At 41.1% G+C, this 17,383-nt stretch overlaps 1 protein-coding gene across 3 annotated transcripts in view; it reads right to left on the bottom strand.

The window, feature by feature from the left end:
• The window catches only part of atp6v1ba (ATPase, H+ transporting, lysosomal, V1 subunit B, member a), a 57,714-nt gene that overhangs the window by 35,008 nt on the left and 5,323 nt on the right, over window positions 1-17,383 (bottom strand). For all 3 annotated transcript variants that reach the window (XM_029175471.3, XM_055502234.1, XM_029175470.3), the window contains exons 2-5: window positions 3,646-3,701; window positions 3,327-3,425; window positions 2,365-2,458; window positions 1,717-1,794 (exon numbers count right to left, since the gene is read on the bottom strand). In XM_029175471.3, coding sequence (XP_029031304.1) covers window positions 1,717-1,794; window positions 2,365-2,458; window positions 3,327-3,425; window positions 3,646-3,701 — 327 coding nt within the window. The remainder of the gene's footprint in view (window positions 1-1,716; window positions 1,795-2,364; window positions 2,459-3,326; window positions 3,426-3,645; window positions 3,702-17,383) is intronic.

Genomic DNA, 17,383 nt, shown 5'->3' with positions numbered 1-17,383 from the left:
TGTTCCTCCTATATCCGAGATTCGTCCGAATTCTCCTCTACAGTATGATGCCCCTATAGTTGGAATGCATGCTCCTGTCCCCCTTTTTATGAGGAGGCACAACCACCCAGTTGTCCAGTCCAGAGAAACTGTCCCCATCATCCACGCGATGTTGCAGAGTCGTGTCACCCAAGACAGCCCCACAACATCCAGAGACTTGAGGTACTCAGGACGGATCTCATCCACCCCCGCTGCTCTGCCACAGAGGAGCTTACTTACTACCTCAGTGACCTCAGCCTGGGTGATGGGCGAGTCCGCCTCTGAGTCCCCTGCCTCTGCTTCCTCAGGAGAAGGTGTGTTGGAGGGATTGAGGAGATCCTCAAAGTACTCCTTCCACTGTTCGATAACATCCCCAGTTGAGTTTAACAGCTCCTGACTTCCAATGAAAACAGAGTGGGTGAAGCTGTCTTAGCTGCCTCAGGAGTCCCACAGGTCATCCACCTAATAATAAAGACCTGATATGACTCCTCCTTCAGTTTGATGTCATCCCTTACCTCCAGCGTTTACCACCGGGTTTGGGGTTTACAACCACGATAGGCACCGGAGACCTTGCGTCCACAGGTTGGAGGACGCAAGGTCTCCAGGAGGCATCCGAACCAGATGCCCGAGCCACCTCAACTGGCTCCTCTCGATGTGGAGGAGCAGCGACTCTACTCCGAGCTCCTCCCGGGTGACAGAGCTCCTCACCTTATCTCTAAGGGACCACCCAGCCACCCTGCGGAGGAAGCTCTTTTTAGCCGCTTGTATCCGTGACCTTGCCCTTTCGGTCATGACCCAAAGCTCATGACCATAGGTGAGGGTAGGAACGTAGATTGACCGGTAAATTGAGAGCTTTGCCTTTTGGCTCAGCTCCCTCTTCACCACGATGGACCAATACACCGACCGCATTACTGCAGCCGCTGCACCGATCCGTCTGTCAAACTCACGCTACATCCTTCCCTCACTCGTGAACAAGACCTCAAGATACTTAAACTCCTACAAAGTATATCATCAACATCCGGCCTAGGGTGTCCTGGTGACATGTGTACTGATGGACACCCTTATGTCCGAACATGGTATTTGTTATGGTCAAACTGTGCTTAGCACAGAAGGCCAATAACGTAACACCACTCTGATTCAGATCAGGGAGGCTGTTCCTCCCAATCACACCTCTCCAGGCGTCACTTCCCACATGGGCATTGAAATCCTGCAGAAGAACAATGGGGTCCCCAGTTGGAGCGCTTTCCAAAACTACCTCCAGAGACCCCAAGAAGGGTACACCATACTACCATTTGGCCCGTAAGCACAAATGACAGTGAGTGACCTATCCCTGATCCGAAGGCGAAGGGAAGTGACCCTCTTGTCCATCGGGGAAAACTCCAACATGTGGCAGCTAAGTTGGGGAGCTATGGGCAAGCCCACACCAGCCCACCACAGGGAACTTCAGAGTAGAAGAGGGTCCAGCCCCTCTCAAGGAGTTGGCTTTGACTATTTCTAGCTGACTAATTGCTACCACTGTATATCTATTCACTTCTATAGAGCTATGTCATATTTTTATACTTCATATACTTATTAATTGATTATTAAGTAATCTTGTTTCCCAAAAGAAATTGAATTAAACAACTTTAGAATCTAGTGTCCTAGAAGATTGTCATAATTGTCAATTTTATAATATCCACAGGTTTATTAAGGTTGTACCCATAATGTCCAAGTAGTCCTCAGCTAGAACAGTGGGCCCACGGTCGATGGGTTTGCCTGAACCATTGAACACACGACCTGAAAAAGAAGGATTTGACATCTCAGTCACGCAGAAATCAGGAAGATTATCTGCTAAATAACATTTATTTAGTTTGTCTGGAAGTTATTGAAAATATGATTAGTAAAAACAACCAATAGAATAGGGTCTATTAGATGACACTCTCAACCAATCTGATCCATTCTATTCTTCTACAGATTTTAACAGATATGAGTGGCTCTGTGGGCTCTTGTCGAGCCTACAAGTAACAAGTACAAGTAATTATAAATTCATGGACATAATTAATGATACTTCATAAATAAAAGCAGGTTTACTTTCTACTGGCGTTGAAATATACGTAACCTTGAGCTGTACTGAGATAATCACACTGACTGAGCCAGTCAAGAACATTCAGAAAAAGGTTTAATTCGGTGTTGTTTTGCTTTTACCATTCACTGAGTAGATTGGAATAAGTGAAATAAGCATATTAAAGAAACATGCGGTCCAACAGCAATCAGCATGCTAAAATAGTCCACTTTGTATCACTGTGCAGCTATAAACAAAACCTAAACTAATCAGGAGAATTACATATGCCTAGTCGTTGGTCATACCCAGCATGTCTTCTGACACAGGGGTACGCAGGATATCTCCAGTGAACTCGCAGGCTGTCTTCTTAGCATCAATGCCTGATGTTCCCTCAAAGACCTGAGCAAATACACACGCACATGCGCACACACGCACACACGGACAAATATTTAGACATACTTCAGTAGTAAAGTAGTGGATTCTTATTGTGTTCAGTTATAAAATAAACCCATTCTGTTACCCATTATCTGCCTAAAGGCAGGTTGTCTCAGGTGAAACATTAAAATGGCATGGTTAGAAAAATAGTAGTTATATGGAGAAATGGAGAACAGTGCACAGTGTGACATGCAACAATAAGATAAAAATAAGATTCAGCTAATGTGAAATTGCAATCCTCTGTTAATGTACAAAAACAGTAATGCCAAATGAATTTTTTGTGTCGTTAATTGGCGCTATATAAAAATAAATGACAATCTGAGCATTCTGACATTCTGATATTTGCTAATGGCCACATGAGCTGCACCTCAAACATAGGAGCATGGTTTTAATTTAGTAAATACAACACTGAAGGCAGTAAAACCCACAAACAAACAGCAATTAAAATCTTCTGCAGTAAAGATGTGACAGAGCATCCCCTAGGGAGGTCACAGAATGTGATATGATGTAATACTTGGTATTACAACTTTAGGATACATTATACTTTGTACAAATACCTTACAAATAGTCACTGATCAAATCCATCTAAAATAAATCTCACATCTGTTGAAATGATTCATAGTTAATTTCAGATTTGCATAATTTCAATATATATTTCATTGCATTGTCTATATAAAATCTGTATGAGTATCAATCTGTGAAGACCTTTTACATTACTGGTACACTTTATATTATTCTATGTATTAGTCTTGAATCAAAAACCGTTCACATCTATTCTGTCCTGATATGAGCAACAGGACTAATCCATTACACTACATGTTCCTATTCTTACCTGGACGACTGCCTTGCTTCCAATCACTTCTAGAACCTGCCCGCTCCTCCTGGTACCGTCTGGTAGAGTCAGGTGTACAATTTCTGCATATCTGGGAAACTATTTAGAACATATTGTCACAGTTTTATTCAAGAAGTAAAACCACAGACATTTGCAGAGTATTATTCTTACCATTTCCTGTTGAAATACGGTTCTAATTCATTTTACATATTGATTTGTGTAGTTAAATATTAATACTTTATAGAATTTTACAGTGTTTTTAGCTATATAGAGGTTACAGACATAGTGTAATATAGAAATTATTACTTAGCAGCCTGACCTTCACATTATCCAAGATCACCAGAGGTCCATTTACACCTGAGACAGTAGAGTAAGCTGGAAGAAAAAAAAAGAGCTAATTTATTCTTTCTTCATTTATTTATTGCAATCTGACAGTAAAAATACACTGGCAAATAACCAGTGAGCTGAAAGTAACCAGCAGACATAAAAAAGGTGACCTCCTGTTAATACACTTAATAATCACAAGCTGACCTTTCACGGCAAGACTTAAATTGCTTCCATGCACTTCTAGGCCTAAATGTCACAAGCAAGTAAATGTCAGGAAAAATGCATAAAATCCACTTGTTCGCATACAGTGTATACAATTACACAGGAGTGTGGTTAGTTCTGAGCCTTACAATAACGGCATACGAAATGAAGGTTAGTAGGAAAGGGTGGCCTTCCCCAATATTAAACCATAATAGCAGCATAATATAGTGAAAAAACATACTAGAGCTCTGTGGAAACTACAAATAGTGTCTAGACCCTGTTTAGACAGGTGCATATTCTCTGTTTTTCAGGCTCTGTTCTTAAGTCCAATTTAATTTGTAAGTTATATAATAGGGAATATACAGTAATTACTGTACTTTTCAAGACCCACCTTTTGGATTTAAAATACATTACCGTAATCAAAAACAAGGAAACCATTATAAGGAGTTGATTATAATCACAAATTTTGAAGACAGACATTTTCATCTATCGTTTTCACTGTTTTTTTTAATAGGGGATGACCAAACGATGGTGGGTAGTATTTACGAATGAAGGGACACTTAAGAGTTTCTCCATAGTATTTTAATTTATTCCTCCTCCAAGACATCTTGGCGGATTGATTGTGTGATTTGCTGCAGATCGGAGATTTGTCACAGCGCAATGCATTCTAGGTGTGGTAGAATGTGACTATTTTCATCCAACACATAATAATGCCTCAATATACTAATTTTTATAACACAACTTGCTTTTCAGTGGTAAAGTATCACTTTCAAGGAAAACTTCAACGATTTTCACTAGGGGTTGATCAATACGATGTCGCGTAATATTAAAAAATGAAGAGACACCCAGATTGCTCCATAATTTCTATGCAGAGGAGTTATCGTTTATTCCTCCAGTAAGACACTCTGGCAAAATGTTGCCAAGGGCTCACAGACTACAACTAGTGCTTCTTGGTTTTGTCTGTACCTGCCCCTTCAGCAGTCCGGATGAGAGGGGGGCGTAGCCAGCCTGCTGGAGCGAAACTGCTCTGCCCGCCATTGTTTTTACTCGCATACGCGTACACACCCACTGAGCACCGCTGTAGAGTAGAAGACAGCGAGTTTTACAGAAGTTTCATTCGTGGTTAGTTTACGAGCCAGAGAAGAGTTACACAGCATGGAGGAGTACAGTCGTAGCACTTCAAAGCGACTACCTTTTTTACTGCAGTACATGCGCGTCGCCAGCGTGCAACGGGTGCGTCCCCGACTAAGGATTTTTAATCCTGCAGCAAGCTGAAAAAAAACAGGGTGCTAGTCCTATTTTAACCACCAGGTGGCGCAAATATGTGAGGTCCAACTGTTCATTTTTATCTGTGTCTGCACATTAAGCACAAATGTCATGCATGTCATGGAATTGTATCATTAAATGTAGAGTAGTTCATTTTTAAATATTATAGATTATTAAGCGTCTTTGCTCACTAGTGCGCTAGTGTTTGTTGTCAATTGCCAAAGCTGCTGATGTTTTTACAGTTTCCAGGCCAGCCGAGAGACACAGTCCCTCCTCCAGCCAATCCAATAGAATAATATAAGTATAGTAACATAAAATAGGAATCTATATTTATTCATCAATCTGTGTTATAAATGTATTTTACGTGTATATCTGTACTCGTCTTCTGGTTTGTTGATCATAAGGAAAAAGTACAAAACAAACTGGATTTTTGTTTCGTTTCGTCCTCTCTTGATATGAGCGACAAACGGAATTCAAGTGTTGTTGTTTTTTCGACACAAGGCACGGAGTTGGATTTGAAGCTGATTTTTCGTTTTGAGAAAAAAGCGGAGAACGAAAAAATAAGTCGTTCTCTTGTTATAGCAGCTTTTAAGTTTAACCAAACTCTTAAGATTTACTCAGACCGCAATGACCTATAGTTTGCTCTGACTCGAATCGGGGAAGTGGCGTCACCGTCTGAAGCAGACAGTGATGTGACGTTCCAACGATGGTGATGAGGAGCCACTTATTCATGGCTCTCATGGCAAGTAGTCAGGACCACAGCTCCCAGTAAGTCCAGTAACTTCGTATTGTAACAAGATAACCCCACCCCACTACCACACAAGCTGTAAGGTTTGCTCTGACCGTACGCACGTTAGACGCCAAATGCGTGGTGTAAGAAAGCGAGAATCTTATTCTGAAACACAGTACAACGACGACAGGAAGCCGGTGCTCAAGGGCAACTTAAATAATAGATTTATATTTTTCTTTCCAGACAACATCGGCTGAAATCAAGCCGTTTTCTAGTTAAATTGGCGAGAAGATAAAATACAAAGAACATCCGCTTCCTTGTTTCTCTTAAGCAAAAAACGGAATTTAATCACAGCACCGTGTTAAAAACGAATAAACGAGCTGGAAACAGTGTTTTTAAAACTAGACCCAGAATTGGATTTGAAGCCGTTCCCCGTTTTCTCGTTTTGAGGAAAAAAACGGAAAACGAAAATCTTTCTCTATTGCGTGTCAGAACGTCAGGACTCAGCAGATCAACAACGCATTAATTTTTTTAAGTTTGTTTTACATGTGCTTATTAAGCACAATAAATGTTAACGTTTTTTTACTGAATGAAAACGAAAATAACTCCTGCTCTGCAGCATAAACCACTTTGACCACTTTTAAGGTGGTCAAGTTAAACAGTTAAAACAGTAAGACATAGTCAATGTGTCCTTTAAACGAAAGCTCCAACATTTTACTTTACCGTAATGACATTTACCACAATATCTGCCGAAAAACAAACTATTATTACTACTACTACTATTATTACACAGGCAACACAGTGGGTTTGGAACTCGCTCTGCGTCGTAAACACGGCGTCTGATGTTGGTTCAGTCGCAAAAGCAAATTTCACAACTTGAACATCATGTTCAAGTTTGCGCTGTGAATTTTGCGTAAAGTTACGATTTGATGCCGGTTGCATTTTGAATGTTGGGAGTTTCACTATCTTACATTGCTAACATTAGCATGTGGATTAGCATTGAGTAGCTGGCAGCAACTAATTCAATAATACTACTTTATTTTGTAGGCAATATTGGCTTCACCACTGCTGATTTCCCTTGGATGAAGTTGGGGATTCTACTGCTAACAGGGGAACTTGTGTGTTACGGCTCATTCGTCTAGTGCTGCATGTAAACAAAGTAGCATTTTAAACAAGCTTATTACAAGCCAGTTACGAGCTGCAGTTTGTTGTGTTTTGGGCTGTCGGGAGTAGCGTTAGCTTGCATTGTTACCATTAGCTTGTTACTAATTCAATAATTCATTTCATCATCTTGTAGGCAATACTGGCCAGCCGTGTATCGTCACAGAGACTCTTGGAAGGGACAAGCATCTTGATTTGACAGCCACTGGCAAGAAGAGAGTTTTGGTTGAATGAAGAATCCGTGGCTTTCTAATAACTGTTTTAAAAGGTTTTTGCACATTTTGGCTAAAAAAATATCCAATTTGTATAACACAACTTGGTTTTCAGCTGTGAACTATACCTATAAGGTGGACTAAACTTTGTTGATTAATCACTTAAAATACTCTTCTCTTTTGAGTTTTGACAGTATGCATGATTTTAGTTTTTGTCTCTTAATTGTGATAGCGAGCTTATCAATTTTGAATGTTCCGGAAATGAAATGTTGCTCAACTAGCCTATATTAAAGGTAATGTAACATGTAAGTGTAATTCTGGGTAGATTCTGAAGCTGCAGTGTCATACTGATAGTATTGAGGTGCAGGTGCATGGCCGCCACTGACATAACTACAATCATTGTAATTAATATTTTGACTGCAGACATCAGTTTGTATTAAAAGAAAAGTTCAATATTTCTATCACACGTGTATGGCTAGTCCTCATACATTCAATAACAGCAAACGGTGTCGGCCATATTTATAGAAGTACCTAATAAAAATAACTGCCATCAATCTATAGGTCTCAAAAGAGGCACTTTGGTATTTACAAAAGAATACAGTTATTAAAATTATAACACAAAATTACATAACCGTCTTGGAAAACCAGTGTTAGCCATCTGGCTTAAAGGTAACTTAAATTTTAGAAATTATAATAAACATTTGCCTTAATCAATTTACTATAAAAAAGGGAAACAGACAATACCCTCTAACATGCAAGTGTGATAACAAAAAAAGCAGTTTGCTCTCTCATTTCACAAGGTAACAATTGCTCAATGGACTATATGTTCATGAGGTGTGAAGTAGCAACATTTCCTATTAGATTTGAAAACTTTCTCCACCCCTCTTTCTAATTCAGCTGAAGTGCAGTAGTCCCCCAGCCTGGCATGCAATGGTAGTGTGGGTCACCCTGCAGCCTGTTCAGCTGCCAGAGTCCTTTGTGTACAAAGATGTTAATTGGTCCTAATCCACTACTAGAAGCTGTTTTGGTAGCCTGACCTCGTACCCTGAAGGACACCTTGGTGTGAAATACTAAAGAGCCCATTCAAGTGCCAGAGAAAAGCAGCACAGAGCATTCCAACACAATTCAATTTTTTAGCTGAAAGAGAAGGGAACGAAAGGGGAGGAGAGGGGTCGTAGCTGGGAGAGAGATGGGGCACATCATCATTCTGACAATAAATGAGAGCTACAAAGCAGTAGCTGCTGTGATGTGCAGCCTCACAATCATGTTTTAGCCTCTACTTCAAGGGTTTCCCACAGCACTGCTGGATATGGGAATGCTAATTACCTCAAACCTACTACCAGCCCTGAGCCCCAGCTCTCCTTACCCCCCCCCCCCACACACACACACAAAATCTAAAATAGTGAGTCACTAAAACTAATGGATAATAGACAATAACCCTAGATTTATTCATTTCCATTTTACTAGATTATGTTGACAGTCTTTTAAGACAGCCTCCTGCATTCAAGCAGTTCAACTAATGGTCAAGACTGCTGTACCAACAAAATCTAACTCATTCTCAAACTGCAAGTATAGAAATCTTAATGAAGATTATTTTTAGTAGAACAAGATAGTTAGATTGATGCTGATTTCTCCAACTTATGCCAAAATATTTGTGTGAAAATATAGAAAAAGAGAAAACATGTAACAAATTGTTTCATTTTGTTCTTCGTGTGAAGACTGCTTTCTGTATAACTGATTGTCGTTCTTAAATCACAGGAAGCCTTTAAATCTTGCCCAACAAATTTCTCAGTTTTTTTCTAATTCAACAGATACATCACAGCTATACTGGGACGAAACGGACACACACACACACTCAAACAATATGATATAGTGGTATCTTGCTACCACTGTTTCAAAAGATAATATAGAAGATTGATGTCTTGGTCATGCTGTTCAGTTCAGCATAATACTGTTACAGTTCTATCCCAGGGGTTGAAAAAGACAGAAATGGTGTCAAATCCTTTAAATATATTTTAAATCTTTTTCATGAAAACATTGGCAAACACTCACAAGAGAACATTTTTCCATTGACAAGCTATCTTCTTAAGCATAATTAAAATGAGCATTAGAAAACTGTTACTAAAATAACATTGATTTCATAAAAAATACTTTCATAGTGACAAATGAGACATTTGTTTATCTTGACTACATTATTACCATTAATTAAATCTTAACAAAGAAATGTAGTGCCTTGCTCCATGTCCTTTCATAGCACTAAGTGACAGAATGTACTACTAAAACAAAGACAAGCCATTTTGTGGGCTAATAGCTTTTGTTGCATTTGACATGAGAGAGACAAAGGCCTCTTATCAGAAAAGCCTTGGTCTGATGAGAAAATTCTTCATTTGTTTATTTGCATGCTGTCTTAAAGTGGCTTTTCAAAGCTTTTCTTAGAGCTCTGTCAATTTACAAGGATAGTGAAAACCCACAACATTGTGATCTTATAGACATTTACTTGCTATATTGAACAAAGTGATTTGCTCCAGTCTGTTAGTTTGCTTTAAAAGACACGTGATTTGTCTCCTGTAACTGTTTGATTTTCATTCTACGATAAAGTAGCTCAGTTGTTGAATTGTTTGACTCGTCATTATTAAAGAGATGGGAAGTTTGATTCTTTTAACGGAGTCAGATCTTTAACTCTCGAACAGTAAAGGGAACAAATCATTTTGAGTCATTCGTTCATTTCGTTCCTTTACAGCAGGTGGCGCTGTGGACGTTGTAAAAATGGTCACGGTTCTCAAACACTATATACTGAAGACAACATGACTACAATAAAGTGACTTATGTCCTGCATCTTCCCGGCCATTGTTGTTTAACAGTGCGACAGTCACATGACAAATGAAAGAACGAATGATCCGTAAGGATCCGTGTGAACGAATCACATACGAACTGAAGTGATGCTGCTCACTACAGAGCCAGAGCTTTGAATGATGAACAAGAACGATGAACTAAACCGTGCAGCCTGAGCTGCATTTTACGTGACGGCTGGTAGAGAACAAGTGAAAGTAAAACTTATTTTGCCAATTAGTAACACCAATGCCTTAAATGTTTACCAGGTGCATTTATTGTGTACAAAACATGTCAATAATAATAATAACAATGATAACAATATTATTATTATTATTATTATTATTAATTACAAACACACTTTACATAAAATACACAAATACACACACCTAGAAGAATCAAAGCCCACTAATTAATTAAGATTCCATGAATAAGTAATGTATGTTGGGTGTCGGGTGACAAATATGAACATCAGACATCATTCATTTCATTGTTTATAAGTCCACACAGCCCCGTAGCTGATCAACAGCTGTTGCCAGCTGAGCAAAAGAAGGATCGGTAAGGTTCCCTAAGAACGAATCCGAACGAACTGGAGTTCTTGCTGCTCGCCACAGAGCCTGAGAGGCCATGCAGTTCAGTAAAGTCGGAAAAAGACTGTGCCTTTTTTGTTTGTTTCAAGAGTTCAGCAAAAAGTGTGATTTGTCTACACCAAAAAAGAGGGATAAATGATGCATGAACTGTAAAGAAGCACTAAAGCCTTATAAAAATGAGGAATTCTCTGCAATTCATCTGTGCATCTCTCATTTATATTAGTCATGGCAGTCTAAATTTGTAAAAAGAACAGAACACTACACCTGCACCCCTAGCTGCAAAGAAACACAACAAATAAGATACATACGTTAAACACCATCTTCCGAAGACAACAGGGACATAAAACATGCAAGAAAGCAGCACATGTAGTATCTGAGGAGCACATAAAGTTTTTTTTTTCTGCGATTATCATTCGTCTGCAAATTGCTGCCTCATCATTAGAATGGAGTGCTGCTGTTTGGTAATGTGTTTGATGAAAAGAAAAATGGCCAGCTATTCTACTCAAACAAAATTAAGAGAATTTCAGAAGCAAAATGGTTAGATGTTTTTAGGACAAGGGTTTTATCATATGTTGTATCCTTTCCTCTTAGCTCTTAGATGGTCCAAGCTCCATTAAGTCATTTCCTTTGAGTTTGCTAAAAGGCTTTTAGTCAAAGTTTGCCTTTCTGACATGTGAGGAAAAAAATACTACTTTGATGATTTCAGGGTTTAGACTGCATCCAACAACATAATCAAAGTCACATAAAAGACAACGCCAGACTTTGAACAAGGTGCTAAACTAATAACATTTATAACAGTCTAAGTGTTGTTTTAAACAACATAATTAGCACATACAATAAACTAAGCAACTAATCTCTGTGGTAGACAGAATGTCTACGTTCCGCTACATGTTTTCTAAAAGAAACCATATAATAGAACTTCAATTCTGCTTTCAAGGATTAAAACAATTAACAGTTTAAAAGTACCATCTCCCTCCTGTATTGAATTACTGTAAACCCAGGGGTGAAAATCATGATCAAGCACTCAGACATCCATGGGTTAATTAACATCATAATTAATACATAAATAGGCTTTTTGCCTGTAGGTCACCTGTAGGTGGCACTCATCTTACACTCATCACGCTGTGCATTGACAACACATACCTCTAATAATCAAAAGAGCAGTTTAAGGTTCATTTGTATCTCAAAAACACACTATCACAACAGGTATCTGTTTTCATAACCCTATAGTAATACTATAGTAAAGTAGCTGAACCATGTAAATCAGACGAATGGAGTTGTTGTTAAAACAGATTGAAATATTTACAGATGAAGCTGAAGTAGTTGAATTTCAAATGGAGTAAATTTGAAAAAGATTTGCTGAAACTGAAGAACTACTGAAAATGAAAGAAATGTGTAAAGGTTTGCTAAATTTGATGGAATATAGGTTTATGTATTAAGCAGGTAAATATTAAAATTAAGGGCAGCACAGTGCAGCACTGTCACCTCACAGCAAAAAGGGCCTGGGTTCGATTCCCAGGGTGGCCCAGGTGCATTTCTGTGTGTAGTTTGCATGTTCTGCCCGTGTTCGTGTGGGTTCTGTCCAGGTTCTCCGGCATCCTCCCACAGTCCAAAAAACATGCATTAGGTTGATTGGTCACTGCTGGTGCGAGTGTGTGTGTAAAGGGTTGTCTGTCTGTGTATTGCCCTGCGATGGACTGGCAACCTGTCCAGGATGTACCCTGCCTCTCGCCCAAAGACAGCTGGGACTTGTCAGTCAAAGTGCTCAACAACTGATGTACTGCAGCTGCACTGTTGCCATGGAGACAGTCCTCCAAAGGCAGGAAACACCACAGTTCAGCTCAATCAGTTATAGTGAAGCTGATTCGCACCCCTTAACAGGCTTGTTACAAGAAAACCATAATAGCTATCAAAAAACAAATTTAATTTATGAATGCCAAAGCTTTAATAAGGAACTGATGAGTTTTACGTTCAAAGACTAAAAATTAGCAGCTACAGACTGAAGTATAGGTCTCAGTGCTTGACCAGACAAATCACTAGAAAGAAGACAAGTATGACCATGCCAGAGTGAAAAAATTACGAGTTAAAGAGAAACGTTCTGTCTTAAAAAAAAAAGAAACTGCCCTCACACTCTAGCTGTGACATCACACACTCTAGCTCACGCAAAACACACTCGTGAAAAAGCTGAGAATTCAGTCAACATTTAAACTGCGATAACTCAAAGTATTTAAGATCTTAAAAGCTGAACAATAGATTAATAGTTAAATGTCTGAAGATTGTTTTGTAGTTAAAGCTAAAAGTAGACAAAGCAAAGGAGGAGAGTTTGAAAACGATTTTCCATTAATTTCAATGGGAGTATTTTGCTGAAAAAAGCTTAATACCTTGAAAAATCTGAAAGTTCTGGATGAAAAAAATAATAGCAGTCGTCTCCTCTAAAAGCTGCATATTTTGATATTTGAATTTCTGTAGATTAAAGTATGGGACACAAGTTAAGTGCCGAAAAACGGACATATACCACTTTATTCTCATCCTCCGCGAGTGGTCTAATCCACTTTCTAAGCCCGGGTCCTCTACCAGAGGCCAGGGAGCTTGAGGGTTCTGCGCAGTATCCTTGAAGTTTCTAGGACTGCACTTTTCTGAACCGAGATGTCGGATGTTGTCCCAGGGATCTGTTGTAGCCACTCCTCCAGTTTGGGGGTCACAGCCCCCAGTGCCCCGATTACCACAGGCACCACTGTGGCATTCACCTTCCAAGCCTTTTCCAGTTCTTCTCTGAGCCCTTGGTATTTCTCTAGTTTCTCATGTTCCTTTTTCCTGATGTTTCCATCGCTTGGTATTGCCACATCCACCACCACGACTTTCCTCTGCTCTTTGTCCACCACCACAATGTCTGGTTGGTTCGCCATTACCATTCTGTCTGTCTGTATCTGGAAGTCCCACAGGATCTTGGCTCGCTCATTCTCGACCACCTTGGGAGGTGTTTCCCACTTTGACCTTGGGGTTTCCAGTCCATACTCCACGCAGATGTTCCTGTATACTATGCCAGCCACTTGGTTATGGCGTTCCATGTATGCTTTCCCTGCCAGCATCTTACACCCTGCAGTTATGTGCTGGACCGTCTCAGGGGCCTCTCTGCACAGTCTACACCTTGGGTCTTGTCTGGTGTGGTAGATCTGGGCCTCTATGGCTCTGGTGCTCAGGGCCTGCTCCTGTGCAGCCAGGATGAGTGCCTCTGTGCTGTCCTTCAGCCCGGCCCTTTCAAGCCATTGGTAGGATTTGTTGAGATCAGCCACTTCAGTTATGTTCCGGTGGTACATCCCGTGTAAGGGCTTGTCCTCCCATGATGGTCCCTCTTCCAGCATCTCATCCTCTGTTCTCCACTGCCTGAGACATTCACTCAGCACGTCATCTGTCAAGACCTTATCCTTGATGTATTTATGGATCTTGGATGTTTCATCCCGGATAGTGGTTTTCACACTCACTAGTCCTTGGCCTCCTTCTCTGTGGCTAGCGTACAGTCTCAGGGTGCTGGATTTGAGGTGGAACCCTCCATGCAAGGTGAGGAGCTTTTGTGTCTTAACATCTGTGGTCTGTATCTCTTCCTTTGGCCACCTTATTATTCCCGCAGGGTATCTGATCACTGGCAGGGCGTAGCTGTTTATTGCCTGGGATTTGTTCTTGCCATTGAGCTGGCTTCTTAGGACTTGCCTTACTCGGAGGTATTTGGCTGTTGCCGCATTCCTTGTTGCCTGTTCAAGGTTGCCATTCGCCTGTGGTATTCCAGGGTACTTGTAATTGTCCTCAATGTCTGCTATTGTTCCTTCCGGGAGTGAGACTCCTCCTGTGTGGATTACCTTGCCTCTCTTTGTCACCATCCTCCCACATTTCGAGCCCAAATGACATCCCGATGTCCGAGCTGTAGATCCTGGTGGTGTGGATTAGCCAGTCACTTGACATCACTTGATGTCATCAATGTAGAGGAGGTGACTTATGGTGGCCCCGTTTTGGAGTTGGTATCCATAGCATCAGGGATCCTAGAGGTGCTTGGCTATAAGAGCAACCATGGGAGCCATGAGAAACAATACCCACCATGAAAACGAAGGTTTGAGGCAAAAATCAAGGCAGCTCGGAGGGAAGTGAGCCAAATGACAGAGGCCCAGAGAGGTGCAATGAAAAGACCGATGCCCAAGAGGTACAGCCAGATGCCCATACCTGAAACACTCGAAACTGCCAAAGGCTACAAGCCTTGGCCAGCCGCCTAAAGAGATACACCAGAGACAACGAAGCCAGACGAATAAACCGGCTGATCGCAACACAACCTGCAAAAGTGTACTCTCAATAGCAGGGTAATAACAGCAGAGCAGACCCATCAAGGCTGGAAACTGAACAGTAATGGAAGGGTATATGGGAAAGGGAGGCATCACACAACAGTGATGCACAGTGGCTGGTGGATCTGAGGGAAGACCACAGCAACCTCCCTGAACAGAATCCAGTGACTATCACAGTGGCAGACATCCAACAAAGAGTCTCAGGTATGAAAAACTGGACAGCACCTGGCCCTGACATGATCCACGCCTACTGGCTAAAGAAGCTCACTGCAATCCATGAGCGCCTGGCAGCACAAATGAACCAGCTGCTAAGGGATGGGACTCACCCTGAATGGCTAACCAAAGGGCGAACGATCCTGATAATGAAAGATCCCTCAAAGGGTACAGTCCCATCCAACTACGGGTCAATAACCTGTCTCTTCACAACATGGAAGCTCATGTCAGGCATCATCACAGCTAAGATAAGTGGGCACATGGGTCAATACATGAGCAAAGCACAGAAGGGCATTGGTAAGGACACCAGAGGAGCCAAACACCAACTCCTGGTTGACAGAACAGTCGCCCAAGACTGCAGAGTGCGACACACCAACCTGTGCACAGCCTGGATCGACTAAAAGAAAGCCTATGACTCAATGCCACACACATGGATCACTGAATGCTTGGAGCTGTACAACATCAACAGAACTCTAAGGGCCTTCATTGCAAACTCAATGAGGTTGTGGAGAACCACCCTTGAAGCCAATGGAAATGCACTGTCCCCACTGCTGTTCTGCATAGGTCTGAACCCCCTCAGCCAAATAATAAACAAGACTGGCTATGGATACCAACTCCAAAACGGGGCCACCATAAGTCACCTCCTCTACATTGATGACATCAAGTGATGTCAAGTGACTGGCTAATCCACACCACCAGGATCTACAGCTCGGACATCGGGATGTCCTTTGGGCTTGAAATGTGGGAGGATGGTGACAAAGAGAGGCAAGGTAATCCACACAGAAGGGGTCTCACTCCCAGAAGGAACAATAGCAGACATTGAGGACAATTACAAGTACCTTGGAATACCACAGGCGAACGGCAACCTTGACAAGGAATGCGTTGCTCTTATAGCCAAGCACCTCTAGGATCACTGATGCTGAAGCGTATACCAGCTCATTGGTTTCCGTGATTGTTGTGGTAGGGATCGCTCTCAATGCTGCATTCACATCTTCCATGAGACTTTCTGATGGTACTTCACTTAGCCGTTGTAGTGGGGTTCGGGGTTGCCTGTTTAATTTCGCCATGATCTTATCTTTCAGCTCAGTCGCTGCCTCGCTCAGCGTATCTGTGCTTATTGGGGCTTCGTACCCAATTTCCGGTTGGGGAGATGATGAAACCTCCCCTCTGACCTGGCGTCCTGGCTCCCTCTTGCCGTAGCATTTGTGTTGTATCTCGTCAATCTCAAGTTGTGATAGCATTTGCCATTTGTGGATGTTGGAACACTGAGCTACTAGTTGCTTCGCAGTCAGTCTTGAATGTGGGTTTCTCCGTTCCCATTCGCCACACATTCTTTTCATGTAACCCCTCTGACTAGGGTTACTTGAGTGGTAGCATTATGTAGTAGCAAGTATGCAACTTGTTCAAAGTAGCGAGAAATTGCTTACATAATGTGCACACGTGACATCATGATGTGAAGATTGAACAAATAGTTTTGAGAATTTCATTCTGATGTGAGAATTGTACTAAAGTGACTGAGAAAAACTGTAACCACAGAATAAAATGGTCAACTTAAGAAAAATACCTTAACCACCCCTATTACACTGTATCTTGGAGGTGATGATGACTTTCACACCACATGGACGTGCACACCAGTTAGCTCACTTGGTTAACGCCACTATGACTTCTCTTCTAGTTAAAGACCAAGATAAGTGTCTTGCTCAAGGACACATAAGGTGCCGGGGACTTTCTGCTTCACAGGACAATGCTGTACCTACTGCTAAATGTTTTTACTCAGTTACTGTTACTACAACACCTAAAAACCATCATTAAATTTATTACAATGTCTATTACATTTGTTTTCAAATATCACCAAACCTATGTATTATAAATCAGTGGTTACACTATTATAAATTTTTATGTACTATTGGTACTGTACATTTTACTGTTAATCTTCTCTTATTTTGGCTTTAGTAGAGTAAGGGATAGTGTACAGAGGTTGCTGTGCGTCTCTGTTTGACTGGCTAGTCAGCTACAGTGGCAGAAAAAAAAATTTTTAAACCTGCAGCCGGCTGGAAAAAATCAGGACGCTAGTCTCGTTTTAACCACCAGGTGGCGCAGCGTTGATTAGAAGCCTCCAAAGCACTACAGCGTAACTGAGGTCCGACTGTTCATTTCTACCTGTAACACACATATATTACACCAGACCTATTTTACTATA

The sequence above is a fragment of the Betta splendens genome, chromosome 15 (assembly GCF_900634795.4).
Source record: "Betta splendens chromosome 15, fBetSpl5.4, whole genome shotgun sequence".
Taxonomy (NCBI): domain Eukaryota; kingdom Metazoa; phylum Chordata; class Actinopteri; order Anabantiformes; family Osphronemidae; genus Betta; species Betta splendens.
This window is presented reverse-complemented; position numbering and strand designations above follow the sequence as displayed.